This window comes from Bombus flavifrons, chromosome 5 (genome assembly GCF_040668555.2).
Source record: "Bombus flavifrons isolate JBK064 chromosome 5, iyBomFlav1_principal, whole genome shotgun sequence".
Classification (NCBI taxonomy): Eukaryota; Metazoa; Arthropoda; class Insecta; order Hymenoptera; family Apidae; genus Bombus; species Bombus flavifrons.
In genome coordinates, this window is record NC_138446.1 from 15,575,842 (window position 1) to 15,600,407 (window position 24,566).

General features: G+C 38.5%; 4 protein-coding genes across 5 annotated transcripts in view; 2 read left to right on the forward strand and 2 right to left on the reverse strand.

The window, feature by feature from the left end:
• The window catches only part of mthl1 (adhesion G-protein coupled receptor methuselah-like 1), a 155,568-nt gene extending 143,667 nt beyond the window's left edge, over nucleotides 1–11,901 (forward strand). Inside the window, exon 7 of the mRNA XM_069114287.1 lies at nucleotides 7,056–11,901. Coding sequence (XP_068970388.1) covers nucleotides 7,056–7,389 — 334 coding nt within the window. The 3' untranslated portion in view covers nucleotides 7,390–11,901. The remainder of the gene's footprint in view (nucleotides 1–7,055) is intronic.
• A 2-nt stretch (nucleotides 11,902–11,903) lies between these two features.
• LOC138180425 (protein MTO1 homolog, mitochondrial) lies at nucleotides 11,904–17,262 on the reverse strand. Of its 2 annotated transcripts, none has more exons than XM_069114285.1 (10): nucleotides 17,136–17,262; nucleotides 15,248–15,475; nucleotides 14,881–15,180; nucleotides 14,623–14,799; nucleotides 14,139–14,546; nucleotides 13,875–14,047; nucleotides 13,345–13,785; nucleotides 13,158–13,261; nucleotides 13,014–13,074; nucleotides 11,904–12,949 (listed from the first exon to the last, which is right to left on the reverse strand). In XM_069114285.1, the coding sequence occupies exons 2-10, from the start codon at nucleotides 15,456–15,458 to the stop codon at nucleotides 12,812–12,814; spliced, it is 2,013 nt and encodes a 670-aa protein (XP_068970386.1). In that variant the 5' UTR covers nucleotides 15,459–15,475; nucleotides 17,136–17,262; the 3' UTR covers nucleotides 11,904–12,811. The 2 variants fall into 2 exon arrangements, with proteins under 2 accessions (XP_068970386.1, XP_068970387.1); XM_069114286.1 differs by lacking the exon at nucleotides 17,136–17,262 and adding an exon at nucleotides 16,520–16,664.
• Nucleotides 15,490–16,333, reverse strand: LOC138180428 (MKRN2 opposite strand protein). The gene has a single exon (XM_069114289.1). It carries the CDS (start codon nucleotides 16,265–16,267, stop codon nucleotides 15,665–15,667), a length of 603 nt encoding a protein of 200 aa, XP_068970390.1. The 5' UTR covers nucleotides 16,268–16,333; the 3' UTR covers nucleotides 15,490–15,664.
• Nucleotides 17,263–18,135: 873 nt separating the features above from the next.
• The window catches only part of Tpst (tyrosylprotein sulfotransferase), a 182,220-nt gene continuing 175,789 nt past the window's right edge, over nucleotides 18,136–24,566 (forward strand). Inside the window, exon 1 of the mRNA XM_069114288.1 lies at nucleotides 18,136–18,435. The gene's annotated coding sequence lies outside the window, so the exon portion shown is untranslated. The remainder of the gene's footprint in view (nucleotides 18,436–24,566) is intronic.

Below are 24,566 nucleotides of genomic sequence, written 5' to 3' on the forward strand. Positions count from 1 at the left end.
AAGGTGGAATCGTGTGATAGAGGGATTGACCATTGTTTTCTATCCTTTGTATCCTTCAAGCAACGCCAAAGAGATATAAGAGCTTGAAATATTCGAATTAACTGGTAACCGGCTGACGAATGAAAAAAATAGCGAGCTCTTGGAAAATTACGAATAGCTAAAAAATGGACGGAGAAAACGAGAAAACGAACATGAAAGAATCTCTATTCACCATTATGACCAGCGTGTGTCCCGGTCCCTCTGTATCGGCAGAAAGAGAACGAGCGAAAGCGAGGGAAGAGGAGGCTCGGCCGAAAGAGAATCGCAAATTGAGATCGTCAATATCAATTTCGACGGGACGAGGGAGCAAAGGTGGTTCGAAGGGACGGCGTGCGAATGGAAAATAACGATTCGATGCCTGATATCTGTCGGCGCGGCTGTGATAAAATAAATTCTCCTTTGAGCCCCGGTCGCTCTGTAAAAAAGCTACCGGCTGCCAGGCATAAATATCCGAAAAAAATGCGATTCGTCAAACGACACTCGTCGCCCGATGCCAAGGATCGATGGGGAAACGTGATATTTTCACATCCGGTTGGACGTATCCCTCAAAGAATTTACCGTTTATCCGACCCATTCGTCTTCGGGCAACATTCTTCGAGTTTTCCGAAGTCTCGATAGTTCCTACAGCTTTGTCTTTGTTATTGTGCCGTGAAAATGATGATCGAAATAGACGTTGTGTCGTTGAGTCGATCGACTTCGCTACAGACCGATCCTCAAGTAGAAATTCCTCTTATAATTCCGCTAATATACGTTTGATATCTCGATATGCTTTTAAATCAAAGTAATCGGATGAAAAGTAACACTGTATCACGTGCAAAATATTGTATTCGTTGATCTTTCAATCGAAGAACAAACACGAGAGTTGAAGTTGAAATTAGAAACTCGAATGGGAAGCATAACGCCTGTTACAAGTGTAAGTTGATTAAAATAGAATGGAAAGTAAAGACGAAGGTTGTTTTTCGGTGGAAAAGATGACTAAACCGGTGGTTTATGCCGTTAAAGGTGATTGATTTTGTTTAAAGGATTTTTCGAAACAATACGGTTGTCGAAGGATCTCGATTTCAAAGAAATCTCGTTGAAAAGTTGATTCATGGTGCGTTAATTCGCGATATTTTTCATGTAACTTTCAGCGAGCTGCTATTTCGACGGATCGCCCGGATGCTTATTCGATTTATCGCAAATATTTGCAATTCTTCAAGGTGCCACGAAGAAATGAAACGTAAAAATACGTAGGTTGGATGAAAGAATACTCGTTAAACGAGTCGATGTTGTTCGAACGAGTCACGAATGTACAGGATGCAATAGAAGACGAGAACGAACAAGATCACTTTTAGAAAAAGAAAATAAATACGTAAAAATAGAAACTCTTCTGATCTCTGTCAAGGTTGATGCATGGGTCTACGTTAACTAAACTTCTTTTACTTCACTCCCTACAGTACGCTTCGAAAATATTTGATCGAATATCGAATATGAAAATAAAAAACTCGTATAAAAATGACGTTTTACGAGACATCTTTGAATAGCAAGTTCCAATAAAAATGTCCGATTTTGGAATGCGCATAAAAACCATTAAAAAAGCGATGTTTCGCTTACTATGACGTAAAATATTCGAATAATTTGTGTTTAATCGAATAAAACGAAGAATTTAAACGCTTAATAAATAAGCGAGGATAGAAGCAAATAATTTATAAATAAATAATTTATCGTTTCGAAAATATCTCGTTATAATACATTATCGTTCTGCGCTTGAGAAAATAAAAGATCACAGAAAATGAAAAATCACAGAAAATCGATGTTCAGACGAAATCATTCATTCGCGTAGCGACCAATGAATGACGCGCCGGTCGTCAGCTCTCTGCTCGCAATTTAAAAGTTCAGCGTCGCTGCCAAAATAAACGCGTGGCAAATAAAACCTCGTCGGTGTATCATAGCGTTCAAAGGAGACAGAAGAAGAAGAAAAGGACTTACTTTTGAATTATGTTCCGAGCAGAAACGACAAGGTTGCCGGTCGAAACGTAAACGTGATAAAACACGCGCTATAACCGTCAGCTGGATGATGCGGGTAGATGCAGTCCTTACGATTGCATCGTTCTCGTTTCTTCTCCATTTTCAACCTCCCACTGTTCCAACATCGTCTCTTTTCTCCTAGAAAATCTTCGTGGATCGTAAAGTGGATACCTGTGTATTCGCCAGCTTTTAGAGATTCCGGATAGATCTCGCGGAAGCAATGGAAAATATGCTGGTCGACGAGCTTTAGTCGTGTTCGCGACTAATGTAAATTCTTACAAACGTAATAGATAAATTTATTTTATAGCCAGTATTTCGTTTGATGTTCCTTTTTTTTTACCCTTCGTATTGTCGTTTCTCTTCTTCCGTTCGACCCTGATGAGTCATTTCTGAGAAAATCATATCTCTTTGTCACAAACGTCGCTCTATCTTTTCCGTTAAAAGTTCTTCGAAGACACAGAGAGTTCGAAATAAATCTTGATCGCACCAAGATCGTGTTTGATCTATCGAGATAGACTGCGATAAACGGAAGCTCGAACGACTCTACTCCGGCCAGTGGTGTTTCCTATGCAGCTGCAAAGTTTCTCATAAATTGCAATCGTAATACCTAACACTTTGAACGTTTCTTCTTTTCTTTTTTTCATTATTTCACGCTGATTATATAAAGAACATCCATATAATAATAACGTCCAGACGAAATGGTCCTCATTAAACATGTTCCGCGTTACGAGTGTAACGAGCGATCGAAGCATGCATCGGTGTGTCGTTTCCAGATCTTTTTTTCTTCCTCTTTCTTTCTCCCTTCTTCTTTTTCTATCTTTTTCTTCTTTTTTTTTTATTAGATGCCGTCGATATTTTCAGTCTCAGACAGACGCTAACAATCCATATTCACCCCTCTGTCTCGTTACGTCAATTAACACGTAGCTGGATCCGCGATTCTACTTTCTTTCCAAACGCGGCGAGTGGCATTAATTTGAAGCGTCGAACAAAAATACGAATGGCTGTCTGCTTCAAATGACTCTACTTCGCCCTTCCTCCGCCTCGATTCGATGGAAACCCACCCTTCTCAATTTCGTGCTCGATCTTTCAAACTGTTCATCGACTCGTTTCTCCACAAATTTTCTAGCAACGACGTAGAACGGAAGATGCAATCCTCGAGTGAGATGGCGTTGGTAGAAGTAGACCGAAATGCAGCCTTCTACGTTAAAATATACCCCGAACTTACACCAAACCGTAGAATAATATACGTGGTATTAAAAATATTTCTGCTTGTATTTCTGTGCCTAAAATCAAGTGTGATGAATATACTAAAAATATACTAAAATTATTCTGGACGGTAATTTTTACAATGTACTTCTTAATATTTTTATCGGCAAGTGTGATGAATATACCGAAAATATACTAAAATTATTCTGGACGGTACTTTTTACAATGTACTTCTTAATATTTTTATCGAAAAGTGTGATGAATATACTGAAAATATACTAAAATTATTCTGGACGGTAATTTTTACAATGTGCTTCTTAATATTTTTATCGGCAAGTGTGATGAATATACCGAAAATATACTAAAATTATTCTGGACGGTAATTTTTACAATGTACTTCTTAATATTTTTATCGGCAAGTGTGATGAATATACCGAAAATATACTAAAATTATTCTGGACGGTAATTTTTACAATGTACTTCTTAATATTTTTATCGAAAAGTGTGATGAATATACCGAAAATATACTAAAATTATTCTGGACGGTAATTTTTACAATGTACTTCTTAATATTTTTATCGGCAAGTGCAATAAATATACTGACAATATACTAAAATTATTCTGAACGGTAATTTTTACAATGTACCTCTTAATATTTTTATCGGCAAGTGTGATGAATATATCGAAAATATACTAAAATTATTCTGGACGGTAATTTTTACAATGTGCTTCTTAATATTTTTATCGGCATACTTTTATCTTCTAACGAAGTGTTTTTCTTTGTTACCAGGCTCTACGTTTCATTTTCACAGTATCGAATAATCGAAACGTACCAAGTACGCGTTATTCTGTAAAATTACTCAATGCATCAGTCGTCATGATGCTCCACATATAGCAAGTAGTAGATCAAAACAAAAGATGATAAAACATCAAAGATAGTCTGTTTGACTTGATCGCGATCCAAGTGCAGTAAACGAACACTATTGATAAACAGAAATGGTGAAATCTTAAAAGAGGAATAAGGGGTATATAAAATTTGACCATTATCCGTCGCTGTCCTTGCTTCTTGCTCGTCGTTTGGCATACAAAGCCGATTCGACGGGTCTTTGATCGGTCAAGTACGTTCTCAAAAATCTTCTCTTTCATGTTCTCCTCGCCTTTCAAGCGTTCATCGTGTACCGTGGTTCTTGGGTGCAGCTGTTCCCGCACAGGTGATCGACCGTTTGTTTGCATTCCGCTGTTCGATGGGCCTTCATGCTTATCACGCGCCTCCACGTTTCCCACCACGGTGAAAGGTTCATCCTGCACGCGCGAGTTCACCTTCTGCATTCGTGGACGCGTGTCTAATTTGCTTTCTTCGCATATCATTATAGCTGTAGAGATTTTTCATGCGCCGATCGTTCCGCGAATTCGTTGTTTGGATTGAAACCATCGGCCCGCGGTGCACACCGATGAATTTTTCAGTAGTCTCCGCACGATAAAATTTTCATCCGAATAATAATCGACGAACCGGTACTACCCGTACATACTCGTATAACGGTGGATCGATAATAAAAGCCTTGCATCATTGATGACGAAATCCCGACGATATTTCCATCAGTCTGCGTTCGTACCCATGTCACGTCTTGTTGACTATTGTTCCAATTTGAAAGACAAATAATTCTACACGTGGCAATATCAGATTTGTTGCTCGACTTGTTAGACGTCTGTGCTATCCAAGACGTGGAGATTCATTGGATTATGGACTCGAAAAAATCGGATACACGAAGAATTAAAAATTAAGACAAAGGCTTCGGAAATTCTTGACTACAGCACGCTATATAAATTTGGGCAATTAAGGATCCGTATAAAAAATTTGAAATATCAAAAAAAAAAAGGACGCGTTAGAAATTGTCTACTATAACGTACTATACAGATTTTTTTTTATTGTGGAAAATTAAATAATAATCATAAGCTTTAGATCTGCTACTATACTTGTCAGATATCTGATATGTTTTTATATTGAGATGGAATATAGTAAAAAAGACGACTTCAAAAGAGCTATGTATAGAGTAGAATAAAATTTATCCTCCACCGGTTACAAATAGTTAATTGATTTCAAATAAGATGTAGTGAAATCTAATCGACAGCCGGTGCATTAAGATTATGTTTCTGCCTTTGATGCTTTTATTTCCACTGCGCATTAAACCGTAATTATCATAATACGTATGCGTAACATGGTCGCGTGGCATCTCGTAATAGCTGGATGCAAGAATCTTCTATTTTCGAGGCGCCGCCTAATTGTTACGAGCGGGGAATATGCAAACATCTCGCGGCTTGCAACCGGTGGTGGTTCAAAAATAACGCGGCGATCAACGAGAGAGCGGAGAGGTAAGCAAAACGGAAAAGCGGCGAGTAGAGTTGGCGTTCTCGCGTGGAAACGGCTGAGTCGACCTGATTCGAACTTACTTGCATGGGCCAGTTTCGCACATGGCAACCTGCTAAATGTGGCATCGGGAGGGATCGATTATAAAAGTCGAATCTGCGAGGCGAATTTCGTATCAAAATTTTACAGTTTTCGTTGGATTATAGACTCGAAAAAATCGGATACGCGAAGAATTACTAATTAAAATAAAGGCTTCGGAAATTCTTGACTACAACACGCTATATAAATTTGTGCTATTAAGGATCTGTATAAAAAATTTGAAATATCAAAAAAAAGAATAAAAATTGTCTACTGCAACAAAAAATACAGATTTTATCGACGTTCAATTATACGTTATAAGTTAGGAAACATTGCGACAGCGATAATAAAGATTGGGCAACCACGAAAGTACTAAAATGGGGAATGGCAGGAGGGAAAGAGGACTCCGTGGCCTTTATAACGCTATAATTTCGCGACACAACACCGTAACGGGCTGCGAATACTCAGCCGGAACGAATTAATAATGCTTTGACTTCGACCACAATGCGATGCATACATTACCCGTGGCGGCGCAACGTGTCACGCTGAACAAACGGATACGTTTGCGGCCTGATTTATGTTCATCGTAATTGAACGTAGCGCTAATTGAATCGGGTCGCTTTTTGTCGCCGGAAATTCGTCGCGGTACCTGTGGCGTCGCGGCTGAACGATATCCCCGTAACACGAATAAAACAGCATCTTTACGAAACATGAAAAATAACGTTCCTATATGCTGCGCGTATAACGAGAAAGATAAATGTGCAGAGAATTTTCTTAAACCAACGTGTATCACCATAGATCTCTGAATCACTGCCTTGTCATTCCTCGTTCTTTGAATTCAAGGCACAATAACCGTCATAAATCAAGCAGGCCAGACCCAAAAAATTCCTTTCACGTGCAACTGATAATAAATGCTTAAGATTCTCCGAGCAATGTGTCAACTACGCGAACCCGTATTCCCTCGGATGATCGCTTTAACCAATTCAATTATCCAAACCATCGACGAATCTCCCTAAATTCTAATCGACCTGTGGATTCTTTTTCTCTTAACCCCGGTGTGGGCAATCGAGTAGACATTTCTATATTTCTTTTAACGACTTAATTGATTTCTAGCGATGGTAACATAAAATCGCTTCAGATCCGAAGAAAGTGCAAACGTTTGAAATATCAAAGCTCGAAGTTTGTTTCGTGAAATTCTGTTCATAAAGATACGAATTTGTAAAAAAATCCGACATCTAAAAGGCAATCTCGACCGGAGTCTCCTATAGAGTTTCTAATGCGACTTCTTCGAGCACTCGATCATCTTCAAACTAAATACTCGTTTCCTAGCTCTGACGAGGATCTAATGTTTCTGTTTCAGAGCCGCACTGGGCCGTGTGTGCATGAAGCTGGTGGTCGTGATGGGCGTCACCTGGGTAGCCGACGTGGTCTCGTGGGCAGTCGGTGGTCCTCAATACATCTGGTACTTCACCGACTTGGTAAACGCGTTCCAGGGCGTGCTGATCTTCGCGGTAGTTGGCTGCCAGCCCCAGGTCCGCGCCGCCTTGAAAAGGATCTGCAACAGGAACCCGAGGACCAACGCTGGAAGGCAGGGAAACGGACTGAGCACCACCAGTCACGGGATGCCCAGCATGGGCGACAGCGTCATTCAGAATCCGAGCACGAAGACCGCTCCGCTGGAAACCATCTGCTAAGCGACTTCTCTGACCTGCCGCTTCCGACAGTCGAGCTTCTCTGACGACGTGCTTGCTCTGTTTAGTCCGTTGGAACCGTCGCTGTCGGTCAGTTTAGAGTTACTCGACTCTCAAGCAGAGAGATCGAGACAGGATTCAGTGGATGGGAAGTCGAAAGCGTGTGTTGGAAAGAGGCAGATTCACGAATCTCGTGAAACATGTAAAACAGACGCGGAAGTCCACGAAGCGGAAGAACACTGTATACGAAGCGACCAGCGTGAAAAGCATCGCATTGATGGATCACTACCAAGAAGCAGCATTCTCTTTTCTCTGTTCATAGTTCGTGCGATTCTTAATACGAACGCCGTTGATCCTTAATAATACGATCGTCTTCAAAGGAGACAGAGAAAAGCTTCTATATCTACTAACCGTTCCCGATTCGCGTTGCAGGGTTGACGACCTCGAGGCCGTGAACTTGAAATAACCGGACTTCCCCGTTCCGGATGACTTTGTGACTCGACGAGTGCCGTTTCACGAACATTGCCCGTATACAAGTAGGCCCGTCCAAGTAGGACTCGACTCGCGTCAAAAATCCTCGTCTACTAAGAAAAGAGGTCGTCGACCTTGGGAGAAGTACAGTCGCCAAGAACGCGTTTGCTCGCCGCTCGTGTCCCTGCGGACTAAACGCGGGGAAAGCGGTAGAACGCGCGAGCTGTCACTTTGAATGGTTGATTGTCTCGACAGGAAACACAGTGGAGAACAGAGAAAACAACGCGAAGCGACAAATATTCATAGAGACACCCGTCCTGGTTCGAGTCCCCTCTCGAGGGAAAAGCGCGTTCCCAGCGACTCTCGGTCCAGCTTTCACTCGCGTCGAATCTCCTGTTATCGTTGCAATTTGTAATTCGCGCCACTCTCTGGATTCGTCCGTCTTTTCATCACTCTAACGACGATTCGAAGCGAGAGTCGCGTTGTTCGTTGTCACCGATCGCTCGGAGATTCGTCGTCGAATCAACCAGGCCGTCGTTAACGCGCGTAGGAGCAACCAGTCACTGTCCATCGATTATACGTTGAGCGAAGTTAACGAGATGATGTGTGGCCGATACGAGACACGCTATTTCGGTATTAACAAACGGCGCCGGACGAGGTCGATTACGAGGGAATTTTTCGCGCGACAGTAAATACGATCATCGATATTAATACATGGTCGCTCGTTTTGCTCGTTTTTGAACGTCTGATGTTCTGCTATTCGCGATCGCGCGTCGATTCTACAAGTAAATGACACATCGAGACCACGAAAATTTCCCAATAAACGAACGACGTGTGTGACGTGTCCGATCGATGAAATCGCAACGACCTTGACCTGTGTTCGCGAGCACGCGTCAGGTGAATCCGGAACTTTCTTTATTCATCGAGTTATTCATCGAGCGTACTTAAGGCCACGAGCGATCCCTCTTCAATTTCCTTCGGCATAAATTTGCATCAACCGACTACAATCGTGGCTACCATTAACGCGTTGCATTAGGAGTCTTGTAGCGTAGTCTCGTCGACGTCAGTCGCGCATCATTTTCTTGAAATACATTCAACGTCTCCTTATTCCACTTCTTTCGTACGACTGCCGGATCATCGACGACTTACATTTATCGAGCCACGGCGTTAATGGCGTTCTTTCGATCATGCTATCTCGACAATGGACCGTGAAAAACACAGAGGGGCTCGAAGAAAAGCAACAACACTGCCAAAATCAATTTCGATGACAAAACTCGAAGCAATTTTTCGCCTCATGTTGCAGCAATTTTGATGAGACTTTACAATATCGCTAGTTTGATCGTAAACACAACGAAGCATCGTTCGCACATCTCCGTTAGGATAAACCATATTCTTTTTGATACTTTTAATACCGTGAAAATGATTTTACACAGACGATATGATAAGGACAATGTAAGACGATCTAAAAAGCAATCAGTTCAATTGAAGTTGAATCGAACGAGGAGAGTGTTTTTTTTTTTGTACAGGTGAGTCACGCTTTCACGAAGTCATACGTAGGTAGGTCAGGGCATAATGGACGACAACTCGTGACAATACACACTAGGAATTCAATGCCTTCTGAAATGCCTTCCAAACGTGGTGTTCAACGTGCCGAATTGTATACAATGGGAAACCAGACGGAGACCAGATGAAGTCTCCTGTCTCTTTCGGTTCTCGCATCGCGTGCGACCGTGCGAGATTACCATTTCTCCAAGCGATTTCCGGCGTAACTTCCGATGACATTCCACGACAGATTCATTCACCTTGCAGTGATGAATTAATCACAATTACGCGTCAGTGTGCAATAAAATCACGACAGACGATGAATATTGATATTCTTAATTTTTTATCAGTTCGCGAAACTATTTCTTCACGTTAGAGTCTTTTTCTCTTCTTTTTTTTTTTTTTTTTGTCATCAGTTCAATTCCAAATCAAGTGCTGAGTCGTTGCAAATGTCATGGGAAATCGCTGAGTGCGATAACACGCACCGCATAAAAACCGTCTCACGTCTGCGTAGAATTAGTACCTCGCACTCGAGTTTGCTATTCTTTAGACCACACGTTCGCGCGAGTAACTCTCAACGCGCGAGCGGGAGTAAAGTAATCATTGTCATTGTTTCTTCAGGTGCATCCAAGAGACTGAGCCATGTACCCCTCCGCTCATGTTAATCGGAAACTATCTGAATTCTCTGCGAAGATACTCCACCACTGTTTTCCAAACAGATCTTCCTCCCTGAAATGGTACCAAAGCTTACGCGTAGACTCAATTTCTCAACAACGTTTAAATCGAAAGCTTCTCCTTTTAGAAAAACCTTATGAGAGTTTATATGATCTTCGTAGAGTGACAGATAGTTTCTAAAATCATATTAGTTCCTTTTCTTCTTGTATGAATGAGAGTGGAGCGCAAAGTCGTCAAAGTTTCGTCGATAAATATCACGTGTTCGAAAACGGAAATTCTTGATCTTTCGTCTCTCGTAAATAATGAAACGCGTAATTGTTCGATTCCTTGTCGACATTGTTGTCCATGCCGCGTGCGTGTCGTGGCTGCGTGTACGTAGCGAGTAATTGCGTGACAATGCGAGCGTGTGAATGGTACTGTGTAATTAGCGTATTAACGAGCAGTAACTTCGTTATAAATCCCTTGCTATGTATAATCGTGGCCGAACAATGCGTAACGAGCCAGCGACAGTCGTAGCAGCTTTTCCGTTTCGTCCGCTCGTAATTCATCGCGATGTGGGCTAAACCATCGCGCGTTTATTTTGCATCTGGCTCGATGACGCGAGTTCAAGGATCAATTAATCTCGCTGGTGATCGAGTCTGCGACAAATCGACGATCGTCAAGCTCGTACGCATCGATCGTTCCCCGTCATTGCATCTCCTTGTAGATAAACATTTTCTCGTCATTATGTTACTTGTAATTATACGGTAAGCGCATATAAGTTATTCGTATCCGTCGTACGCGACCAGCTACAAGATTTAAGAATAATACAAGCCACTTTGAGAAATTGTTGCTGGTCGTAAAGATGGATCTCGATGTACATTAATTCAACATTCAGTGTAGTCGACGATAATTCGTTAGGTAGTTAGGGTAATCGATGAGCAAAGAGGAGCAGCGTAGCCTTAAAACTAATTTATTCGAAGTAGTCGTTGTTGACGTATGAACAATAAGAGAAACGTAACATATAGTATACACGTACATACACGTAAACGTATAAACATACACGGAAACTTGCCAGTATAGAGAATTAGAATTAAGAAGGGAACACGTGAATCACAGCGAGAGCACGATGGAGATCGTGGCAAGAGAAAAAGAAAAAGAATGGCTCTGGCGATCGTTCCGGGGGGAAAATACCCGCGATCGACCAACGCGTTTAAACGGTTATTGAGGACCGCGTGCCTTCGCGTAATTTACGTGCGTGCATTCGCAACGCGGAAAATCCAATGTTGAATTTAACATGGAGAACGTTCCCAACCACGGTGAAACGCGCTTGGTATGACAACCGTGGTCATTGGGATAGATTAGAAAGTCATTGATTTGGAATTTTATAGAAAATGCATTGTCCAAAATTGAACGATTAACGCTAATTTAAAGTTATTGATAATCTATTCGACATTGGACTCTTCGCGAGGTAGGAAATTTCGTAAATTTGGCCAAAATAGTTCTTCACTTTTTGTATATTTTTTACCGTGATAGATGAAGAATGAAACGAAGGATTGTTGTGCGGAAACTGTTATATCGAGAAGAGGAAGGTTGATTCTTCGGAGACACGGAGGCTATTATAGGGAGACAATAGTATTAACTCGTCGTGCGATTTAGAGGACGAGTTTGTGGCGAGCTCGTATTGGCTCGATTAACCATGTAGAGAGAACAGCCGGATTACCATGGTAGAGAAATTTATAATTACAACGACCCTGTACTACGGCCGATCGTACACCATTCCTGTACAATGTATCGTAACAGTATTTACTATTGCACTAATGGTAATAAAGAATAACTGTTAGTACATGTTTTGTTGTTGTTTGAAACATCGATTTATTGTCCAGTAGATTTATTTTCTAATCCTTATATATCCTCAAATTATTCTACTTTCTTAATTTGTTTTAGCTCTTTGTAGACAAATATAGGGACATCGTGAAATTTCTACGACATATAGATGTCAAAGTAGCCCTCATCTTCTCGATCTTAAAAAGCAATAAATTTCATTTACATCGTTATAAAATTTGAAGTAATGCGAGGGTACGTCGCGCGTGCCTTCAGCGAGTAAATTGATTACGCGAGTAATCTCGTAACGACGTTTACCCTGGGTATGCTTCATCAATTCGGTAGTGAGAAGTTTGAAGCTGGACGAACCCCTCTTAATTCAATCAGGCAAACTTCCCTGCTATGGACTCTGACATTAGTTGCGCCAGCCGAAATGGAAACTTCGACCGCATTGTAAGTTAGAGACAATTACTCTAGTCTTATTAAACGAGCGTATTTCACAAGTAGCCGCAATTGAGTTTCGTCTCTTCCGCGTAAATTCTCACTACGGGATTCGTATGCGAACCAACCGATACTGACACGCGAGGTATTAATAATTTCGTAGTGTTTCGAAATTCGAGTAAACACGGAGTTTCGATAATTCTTGTCAAACGGTAAGCAAGTTTCTATTTAAGGAAGATTGATGGTTGCTGGCACGATACATCCGGTGGTTAAACAGGAGGGCAACAACCTTCTATTTGTTCTACTCTTAAGACGAACGTTTAAAGCTGATAGTTGAGTGACATCTTAAGAATTGGGGTCCGTCTTCGAGTCTGAATAGACTCCAACTTTGTTTAGTTCCAGACGTGCGTGCAAACGGTTTTCAATGGGTTTTTTGTTGTTGATATGCACACAATAAATAAACATACGTAAAGTATATGATTTGATCGGCTATTTATTTTAGTTGATTTGCTATTAAAATTGACTCCTTAGCTCTATTCTGTACATTTTCCTGTATATTTTTCCGTATATAATTTATTAAACGAAAAATAGCAGGTGGAGTGACTCCTTGAATACGACTGGCTGCAGCAATCTATGCAGAAGAAATAATAAGGGTAATGACTGCGAAAATTATGAAGATTTATTTCTACACTTACTGTATATGGTTGAAACTCAGAGAGCTTTTCTCTTTCCTCCATAGATAAACTTAATTGAGGTCTGTATCGGAACACATTCAGTCATTAGTAAAGATAACTGCACTTGATAGATATCACAATTTATATTTCAGATAATTAACTTACAAGCTATAGTCTATGGATGGCGGGATAAGCATCTGTTCGTTTTTGCGAATTTCACTGATTTCTGCCTCCATTTTCTTTAAGGAATTTGCATACAATGCTTCTATCTATAAGATTAAATAGATGGTCATAATAAAAGGTAATAAGCCGTACTGATTTAAAAATATCACTTGCAACAAAATATTGCTACCTTTAATCTTCTTGAAATAATTGGATCATCTGCGAGATGTCCAAAGCGATCAGGAAGTGCTTTGATAAATTTATCAATGTCATAAAACTGTATCATATCAAAACCAGATCTTAAATTAGGATTCTTAGAAGCTGGAACACCCAATAATTGACACCACTTTGCATTGTGATGAATTTCATCTTTAAACAACTCTATATTTTCTGTTAGTTTGGATAAAATTGCTTCTGTTCTTATCATTCTTTCCTCTGATACACAACCACTTTCATACCCCTTTTTGGTAAGCCTTTGATCTGCATTATCTGGTCGTAGACTTAATCGAAATTCTGCACGACTGGTGAACATTCTATATGGTTCATTTGTACCAAGTGTAGTAAGATCATCAATGAGTACACCGATATAACCTTCTGTTCGACTTATTATCAATGGCTTTTTATTAAGAACCTAGTAAATAGATTATTCAACGAAATAAAACAATGAATTTCTTCGTTATTAACTTAAAAAGTTCATAATAAAAAATGGGTGATAAAGACCTTGGCCGCAGCATTAACACCTGCTATAATTCCTTGTGCAGCCGCTTCTTCGTAACCAGTTGTACCATTTATTTGCCCAGCAAGAAATAGTCCTGGAATCCTTTTGGTCTCTAACGTAACATGTAATTCTTTTGGGTCAATATAATCATACTCAACTCCATAACCTGGTCTCACTGCGCATAAGATTATAATGTTATATTAATATATTTAAAAACATGGAATGTCAGAATATACATATGTATATCATAAAGGGAACAGATTTACCCATTTTCGCATTTTCTAATCCTGGAATACATTTAATAAGTTCTTCTTGTTTCTCTGCTGGAAGTGTACACGATAATCCTGAGGGGTACGTTATGGGTGAATCTAAACCTTCAGGTTCCAGCCAAATTTGGTGTTCATGTGTATTAAACTTAAGAACTTTGCTTTCTAAACTTGGACAATACCGTGGTCCTGTTATCTCCTCTGTAACGTGTAAATTACAATGCATGTTGTCTTTTACAATTTTTGAGACAGCTTCGTTTGTATATGTTAGATAACAATTTATTTGTTGTTCTACGGGTAACCAGACAGTATTATTCATGAATGAAAATGGCGTTGATACTTCGTCTGGTTTACGTACATCACATTTGGAAAAATCGATAGTAGATTTTTCTAACCGCGGTGGTGTACCTAGAAAAATATTTTAAAACATGAGAACATTTAGAGCCTGTAAATAAAGTATATAAGACATGATTATGACAATTACCAGTTTTTAATCTTCCCATTCTAAATCCAATTGTTTCTAACGTGTTAGCTAATCCAATGCTGGATTCATCACCGAATCTACCAGCAGGTCTTTTTTCTAACCCAATATTAATTTGACCTTTTAGAAAAGTACCTGTTGTTATGACGACTGCATCACTGTATATTTTTGTCCCACCCCCTGAAACATGATTTTCATAAATATTTTATTTGTTTAAAAATTAATAACATACATATATCCAATTTAAAAGAATAAGCATACTAAGAATTATTCCATGACAACTTGGAGAATCTCCATGTACAATTAAATCTTCCACAGAGGATTCATATATTTGTAAACCAGGTGTATTGAAAAGCTCCTTCTGTAGGTGCTTCTTATATAAGACACGATCAATTTGAGCTCTATATCCCCATACAGCTGGCCCTTTAGAACTATTTAGGATTCTATAATTAATTCCAGAGATATCACAGATACGGCAACAAACACCATCTAAAGCATCTATTTCTCTCATAAGGTTCCCTTTTCCAATTCCACCAAAGGATGGATTACATGACATTTCTCCTATGAAAGTATTGTCATTATTTTTATTCAATAATCTTTAATATTAAAAGAGAAACAAAAGTGATACCTATTGTGCTTTTCTTATGAGTAACTAATAATGTTTTTGCACCCATCCTAGCAGCTGCTGCACAAGCTTCTGTTCCAGCATGACCACCACCAATAACAATGACATCAAATTTATATTGATGATTGTTTGATGAAAGATTTCTTAATAATTGAAGAAAACCTTGTCTATAATTTCTGCCTAATGGAGGCAATCTGATCTTGTTATAATTCATTCTATTATCAAAGTATTCTAGGATTAAAAAAATGAGCATTTCATTAAACATGTACTAAATGATTTATTGTAATAATTATAAATATATTATATGTGTAAAAAATATACTCATATAATGATTTTAAAAGGCAAATACATAGAGATCTATATAATACCAATAATACATATAAATCTATGTAGAAAGTAAATATAGAAAATGAACTTCTCTTAAGATATAAAAAATTCATTATTTTCTAATTTCATAAATAAAAAATTATATGTAAGAGCATCTCTAAGTTTTGGTAATATTAACTTTTCACATATAGTTTCTTTATTTGTAAAGTTCATATTCATATATTTCAAATTATTTATAAACTCTATAACAAAGTTAAAACAATTCATTGAGATTTCATCATAATTTTCAGATTTCCATTTTGAGTCTTTTAACATTATTTTTAATGTTTCATTCCAATGACTGTCCCAAGATGAAGGGATTACATTTATCGCAATGCAATTTGTCCATCTTGAACAATCATTTAGTATTAAACCCTCTTTGTCGTATTCAAAAACAAGGCCATTCATGTTAGTTATTCCTATATGCAAATCATTTACGATATGATAATCAGTTAAAAAATTGCCATTAGCTGGCTTAACAACTATAGAATTTGGTTCACACGCTGCATTTTTATATGGATATGGAACAAGAAAGGGCATTATTTTATATTCTGTAATACATAATTGACAAATTGGGCATATTTCTGGAACAGTTTTACAGAATATGCTTTTTGAACAACAATGACGAAAACACAATATTTTTGAATCACAAGCCATAATTTTTAACTAATATCAATAATATAGTTTTGTTTCAAATGATGACATTGTATACAAGATGTTAGGTTATATCGCACAATGTAGTGGCGAATGAAGTTATCTAGAGAAACACAGTCAAAATCCTGCTCTCTAATCTCATTTTTTACGCATGCGATAAGGGCTACAAACGAAATACATTATTTTAAATAAAAAAATAGGATAATGTAAATTATATTTGTAACAGAATAGTATGATTTCGAGAAAGCACATTACCTGTTATAATTTACTATATTTAACTGTGAAAATATCTTCATATCATTAATATACATATATTCAACTTTAATTTATTTGTTTATATGTATATCTATATTTTTACAGATTTCTCAACAAATACTTTCTCCACATTTATATCAATAAGATAAAAGCTAGAAGATCACCATTAACCGTTTATTACATATGTCATCATATACTATACCACCGACGAGGTACAATATGGGTCAGAATCATATAAAAAAACTGTGGTCTGGTCCACGATCACATAAGCGGATTTCATAACTAGGCTAAACCGTTCAAAAATTGAGTCGTGTCTAGTCATGAAAAATTAAAATCAAAGGTCAATAAAGGCAGAGACAACAAGATCTGTGCTATTTTTACACAATGGCGTTACACGACGAATCCTAATTTCTCGATTGAAGTGCCCTACTGCGGAGAAATTAACGAACATCGTTCGATCACTAAGATCTTATCTCCTTCATTAGAGTTTCTGATCTGTGTATATGATCGTGTGATGAGAACCTTCTTATCTTCCATGTTGATTTTTCACAACTAATTACGACTCAATTTTTGGACGGTTACCTCTAGGCTCCGGTATATGAGTGTCGAGACTTACAATCCTATTCTTAGTAAATGTTATCGTGGTGCCGTTTGTTCTTTCCATCGTGAGTCCAGTCTCAATCGACAAGTCGAGAGAGAACCGGGTCCAGGCTACTTCTACACGATGGCGTTAGTCAACCAACCCTCGTTTGATTAGAGCGCCTTACTGCGGATAAATTGAACAACATTTGCCGCTGCCTAAGAGCCTTGTCTTTTCCGCGAGAGTAACTAGACCTGTGTATACGATCGTACTTCTGTCTTATACGTGCCTATAGCACAGACGAGGTTTTGCACCTCGTTGGTGCCTATACCTTATTTGTAACTTCATGGTAATGCCATATTAGAAGTTAGTTTTAATTCCAATCGCTGGAGGTACCGTAATCTCATTCTGCGTTGATTCGGTAACGTTGGAAATGACACTAAAATGGTAAATGGATTCTAGTGATCCCGAAACCGTGAACAAAAAGGTACGTTGGGTAATAGATCTATTTTGCACTTTGTTGGTGCTAATAGATCTATTCTATACCTGATCGGTGACTGTATACTCGTCTATATACAAAGCAGTTTATCTATTATCAACTAATCATAATTGAAAAGTAAATGTTGTACTTTATCCATTGCAGGTAATAATTAATTAAAGAATTATTTTACATACAGTGATAAATACATATTCATACATATTGTTGTACTCCTATATCATGATTAGGCATCTCGAAAACAGATATCTCTTATTTAAAATATATGGATTCCATTCTCACGAGTGTCTTAGATTTTATCTGAATCCATATATGATATAGTGATTTAATAGTTTCATATACACATATAAACACATAAAAATTTGTGTAGTCCTCTTTTATTAATCGGAAACATTTTTATCTCAGCGCTCAATTTTACTTGCAATTTCGGATCAATGATACAGTCTGGGACTCGAAATACCACCAATATTACTCTTGACTAGCGCGTTCCCGCCCTTCCCCCACCATTTAGTTCAGGCGCGTGCCGCGCAGCGCTATAGCGCTGCTATAGTAGCAGCTGATCTATGGTACGGTGTGGAGCAGTCGTGTTCGTACCGCGTTTCGTAGTGTGTTCGTACCGGTACGGTTATACGACATTTATGTTCGACTCTCGGTTTCGTCGCAGTGATTATCGTGTACCGTACTCGTGACAAGTGACTGTACCAAATCTGGTATTCCGACCGATTCTTTTGCTGACACATTGCGAAACGGTGAAAGGTAGAAGAGGACGAGCAGGAGAGGACAACGAGACGAAGGACGAGTAAGGAGCATCAGCCACAACGCATTTACCAGGAAAGATCGGTGAGTTTTAATTCCACTTTGTTTGACATATACGAACATAACTGTGCGTAAAAATACATCGTGGATAGTCGGAAAGATGGCTACAATCGTGACACGTGCTTTGAAATTGCTCTTGAGGACTATCGTACAAGGCGCACACGTGAGACTTGCGTACCCTTTCGAGGTGACTGACACCTGATGCGTCAATGACCATACCACGCGTATGAGTCGCGTGTATCTCGCTTCTCTGTTTCGTGATTCCGACTCCGTTTGAATTTAATAGAACCATATTTACGAATGCTTCCTATGAATACAGTATGACTGTTGTACGAAACAAAAGACATTGGCATGCTTTTCGCGATTACCATGTCGCCAAGCGGACCGGAGATAGGTTATGTCACAGATGCCAGCCAGCATTTTTTTAACCGTGGGATTCACGGGAGTGGTGAGTCTCATAGTCTCACGATAGATAATTCTAATACGTATATACGTGTGTGTATGCTTAATGCAATGCATCTTAGGTCATCGATGCATTATTCAGTGACGCGTCGTGCTCTTTATCAAATTTATCCATTATCGAAATTTACTCTGTTTTCATGTTTAACGTCAGTTCAGGGTCACGCACTGAATAGACCAACGTGTACACAGATTATAAACTCGTAGCTTCCGCATTAATCATTCTTTTTATATCGAATAATGCATAATCATAGCAGAAATCGAAAGCATATATTTCATATTACATATCGTATTTCTTATAAACATAAGTATCGAAAGAGAAGTTGTAACGATCTTATTTTACTACTAGAGTATTTTTGCACGATAATTTATTAACTAATAATATCGGTGATTTGACAAGTTACAAAATTCTTCTTTATAATTTTACAATCTTATGTCAAGTAAGATAATCAAGAGTTATTCTTACACAATAATTTACCAATTGATAACGTAAGGGAATTTGTTAGCGTTCATAATTTGTAACTTTATAATTTTATAATTTGTAACTTTATAATTTGTAAATTTAGCTGATATGTGTACAATCGTATAAGACGTAGAATCAACCTAGGAGACGCATGTATCGATTTTTTGTCAGACATTCCATTCTCTGTTCATTCAATAACATCCTTACACTGTTCCGTTAACTCCCAAGTCGATCGTCGCAGACTGGCACATAATATTTACTGCTAGAACGCCAATGAAAATAGCCGCTAGATATTTCGCTGCTACGAGTGGCGTCCAGCTGTAGACGAATTATCCTTGTGATGCGATTTCACCGAGAAGAGGGCGTCATTAGCATCCGGTTCGAATGCATTGTGATATTTACCGAATTCACGCTTTGTTCACCTTAACGCGTTACGAAACCTGCATTCCGTGAACTTTAGCCCTTGGAAGAGTAGATCTACGTTTACGTGTATTATTCAATCAGACTGTACACCGGTAATTTCTATATATAGTATATTTATGTTCTACGAATATGTTAAAATTTATTTTCGTTCATACGGATCCGAGGAAACCCGCGAAATTAAATGAATTTTGTTATCACGTAGAGTAAAAATATATATATATATTTTTTTTTTCGTTTCGTGGCGAAGGTTAATGTACTATCACTATTTCTTTCAAAATTTTCATCTATTTATTCTTTTTATTTTATATCGAGCTGAATGATAAGATCGTTGGTATTTCACCAGTATATATATATCAAAAAATTTTATAAAAATACAACGTAATGTATTCTTCGCTAAGTTCAATATCTTTTAACATTATTCTTTTTTTTTTTATTTTAATATCTTTCCATTAACTATCTTTTATAATACGGTGGAACAATGTCGCCTTGTTTTGTATTCTCTGTCGTTGATGTTTAATAATGACACGAGGAGGAGAAGGAGTGTATTGATCAAAATAAACATAAAACTGCTTATGAAAACGAGAAAGTGGAAGAAGGAAAAAGAAACACGTAAAACTATAAAAATGCGTGTACGTGTGTTACATCGGGGAAATCTACAATTATTTCCAACGACGAATTTTGCTGCAGGGCCGCACGCGTGCGCTCGTGCACACGCTTCACCGGCGAAACTTTATGGAAATTTCGGAGCGGTTACGCTCGCCCCCGAGTGCTTCGTTTAAATTTCATTATCTCGAACACCGGCTAAATGACACGTCTCTCGTTCCCAGCGACGACACCAAAACTTACCTCGTCCCCGTTGGAAACGAATTAGGTGATAACAATTGTCGTTCGAGTGTTCGTTATTGCTTGCTATTCGTATCCACAAGGTATAAATAAAGGGTAGAACAAGAGAAAATTACATTTTATTTTTACCTCTTATTTTGTTTATAATTTTCCGTATATTCTTTTCCATTTTGTTATCATATTATTAGATTATTCATCGTTATCGTTTACTAATAGTAACAACCACAGGATAACAATAGGAAGTGGAATAGGAATACATGGAAAGATGTGAAATTTCATTTGTACCTCTATTTTACATTGGGATTATTTCTCGTTATTATTCGTTAATTGTATCAACAAGACGTTCTCACGATACATGGACAAACATAACGTTCAATTGCTATCTTTAATTTTTCCACAAATTTTCCATATTTCCTGCTATTTTATTCGACCATTTGTTCATCATTGGCCTGCGTAAAATTTCGTCGATAACGTAGACATTTTTTTTTTCTTTTTTTTTTTTAATAATTGATTTAATTGGCCGGCCAGGAAGGTTTCTACGTAAATGGTTATATTGTAAATAATGGCAACGCGAGCGCGCGTTTTGAATCATCAACGCCGTACCCGAATGTGTACAATGGACCGGTTTCCGATATTTGAACGCGATACACCTTCCGCGGTCGACGAGCTTTGTCCATAAATCAGGAAGTGCACGCGAGTACACAGTGCGGATGGTTACACCCTCTCGTAATGCGCTCGTACACGCTTGAAAAATCATAGGCGGCTTTAATGTTTTTCGAGGGGACCGACGTGGTTATCGCAACACCGGTTGCGTAACTTTGCATTTTATTGAATGTTCTTCGTTACATGACAAACTGAAAACTGAAAAATGTAGCGAGATGTAACGTGGCAATTCGAGTATTTATATACGAATATTTCTCCACTATATTAGCCAAACGTTTACCGAACGAATTCGCTTGAAAATCGAGTTTCTTGTTTAATATAGATACATACTGTTATTTAACGTGTAATAATATTTGACAAAAGTAATAATTGACAAAGAAACAATCTATGTATTCGAAACTCTGCGTACATTTGCTAATATTATTTGTACTTTAACGTAGCGTTAGAACGTTCGTAACACACGGGTATCTGGTTGCTTATAGCGCTTTGTGTGCTTTGTACATCTACCAAACGAATAAAATCTACAATAGCGTGCACGTACATCGCTAACGATATTTGAACGTGATATCGACTGGTATTTGTTAAAATTCCATCGAAATTCGACATAAATCGTCGACTATGATCGTTACGGATAGTCGTATGTGTGTTTTTCTTTTTTATACTCATTGCTCTTAAAAATCATAGTTCGTTCAGATCTTCTAAGATGTTGCGCGATGCACGTAAATAGTGACTTGTTAACGAACGTTCTTTTTGTCGTTTTCTTCGTCTTATAAACATATTCTCGGTTATTTAACTCTCAAAGATTGTAAGTGCTGTACAAATTACATGTCATAGTACTTTTACAAGTTTCCACTATATAAAACACGTCATTAAGCATCAGGAATATTACGGATAATGCAAGAATGTCGTTTAATACTTACGTCACGCTTGTTTACATTCAATCCTGAAGAGATAAAACGCAGAATGTTGATCACTCTCGCAGTATTCCGTTCGGTCAGGGTTTCTAATGGAAAACCCGTCCAGCACTTTCGCGTCGGAGATTAATCGACTATGAAACGGCGAAACTGGTTCTCGGTTCATCGTGTAATTCCAAGCACGCGTAACACGGCCGCGCGAAACTTGAATCGCGGCCGTAAAAACGTTCTCTTATTAAAGATTGCGTTCGACGTTTCGTTTCATTCATCCGGCACACGCACTTCTTGTTATTCGACCGTCGTTTTTAGCTGTCAAATTGTTATAGAGTCACACGGTAGAAACTTTCCTTTTCTGACTACGGTATCGCGTTATATCCATGGCTTTATACAGGGTGATTGGTAACTGGTGGTACAAGCGGAAAGGGGATGATTCTACGCGAAAAAAGAAGTCGAAAATATAGAATAAAAATTTTTCGTTTGAGGCTTTGTTTTCGAGAAAATCGACTTTGAATTTTCGCTCGGTACGCGTGCGGTACGTTGTAACGGATCTCACTGTAGATCGTTGTCTCGATGGAAAAATTAAAAAAAAATAAAAAAATAATTTTTATTCTATATTTTCGACTTCTTTTTTCGCGTAGAATCACCCCCTTTCCGCTTGTACCACCAGTTACCAACCACCCTGTATAAATGGCCCATCGATATAAAACGGTATTTGCACGTCCATATTATTACCAAGTACGCATATTATGCGATTTGTTCAATTTATTAGTACGCCGTAGCGAAAAATATCTCCGTGTTTCCATAGTCGAGCAATTAATTCAACTTGTTGAATCAACCGTAGGTTCATCGTCGACTTAGATTATCCGATTTGAATTTGAAAATGAATACGTGGCGAAACGAGAATGTCAAATATGTCGAAGTACCGATCGCTGTTGTCATAACCGCGTTCGTTTAAAAGATCGCGGTTTAAAGGTAGAAAGCTAGAAAAATTTAGCGAATGTCCAGCTGGACAAATTGTAAAGTACAAATTAAATAATAATAACAAACAAGAAAAAGGTAGAAAGCAAAGTAAAGGCGGTGAAGGGGAAGAAAAGGGAAATCGTTTTTGCTTTTGGATAGAACGTTCGTGAAAGAAGTGGCATGAAAACGCGAGGATTAACGGCGCGCGCATTCGCGGGAGAAATTTCTTGCCGTTTACCTTCCCACGAGTGTATTTTTGCGCACGCGAATCAAACGCAAGCTTTTCCCCGCGGGCGACCTCGTTTAATAGTTCCGACGATTCGCTAACGAGGTTAACAACGAGCCGCTTGTTTCGCGTCGGAAATAGAGTTGCCCCATTTGAGCCTAAATCTTTCCGAACGCACTCGCCAAGTTCCTGTTCGTCGATTCTATCGATCATCGTCTTACGACGATAAAGAAAGCGACTAATAATTCGTATTTGAAAGACAAAATATGAAATCAGGCAAATAGAAAAATTATACAGTGTCTAACACCTATGTAAAAGGGTTAACTTTTCGAGAATTTCTCTCGATTATTTTATTTCTACTATAGGATTTATTTATTCAGAAATATTAGAAATTAGGGTTTCCCATGATTACTATTGATAAATGATAAATTTATTGATAGATGGATCTATTCTCAATAAACAGGAAACAATGGTTATTTAACATGAACTAAATACAGTAATGTGCTATAACTAAGACAACTAAATAGATAATTCACAACTCACAACTAATAGTTTACAACTTGTAACAACTTGGCAACTCGACTCTCGGCTCCTCACAACTCTACTCTCAATTAACGACTGTCTGTTAATTCGTCCTTTTCCCTTAAGCATCCCTTTGTCATTTCTCATAGCCCCGCCACATATGTGTTCCGTAATAGTCCACGGTTATGGTTACGTAGGCCTTCTTCCGCCTAACTATTCGACTGAAGGACCAAAGACACATTGAAGTTTCCAGAACCTTTTGGCCTGTCGACACTTAGGTTTTCTCGCAACATTATTTATGGTTCACCCGATATTTCTTACGCAATCTGTCCACGATACTAAGCTACTGCGTGAAAATTACCATTCGTTTCGTTCTATTTTATCCTCAACTACGATCTTTTTCCCTTTCGAATAGATGTGTGGCGGTACTCGACGACGGAACTTTCCGCCGGCTTCGCGACACAAAGCGCTATACCATCAAAGCGTAAGACCGACATGTCTAATGTATCATCGATATCCCTACGGTCCTTCCGCCGAATATTTGGAAGAATGCATACGCGGCAATGGTCGTGGACGTCTAAGAAACGCGTGCGTAGTGGGTGTATCGAGGGGCAACAAAAGAAAAGAATCTGTCCAAAGATTCATTTGGTTTTGAACAGCGAAGCAAACATAATCGAAAAGC

Excerpts from the sequence above, each read along its gene's own strand:
- LOC138180425 (XM_069114285.1), bottom strand. The coding sequence starts at position 15,458 with ATGAATTATAACAAGATCAGATTGCCTCCATTAGGCAGAAATTATAGA. Across the intron at positions 14,547-14,622 it reads AATGGGAAGATTAAAAACTG|GTACACCACCGCGGTTAGAA; the intron begins GTAATTGTCATA and ends ATATTTTTCTAG. Across the intron at positions 13,786-13,874 it reads GTGTTAATGCTGCGGCCAAG|GTTCTTAATAAAAAGCCATT; the intron begins GTCTTTATCACC and ends TCTATTTACTAG.
- LOC138180428 (XM_069114289.1), bottom strand. The coding sequence starts at position 16,267 with ATGGCTTGTGATTCAAAAATATTGTGTTTTCGTCATTGTTGTTCAAAA.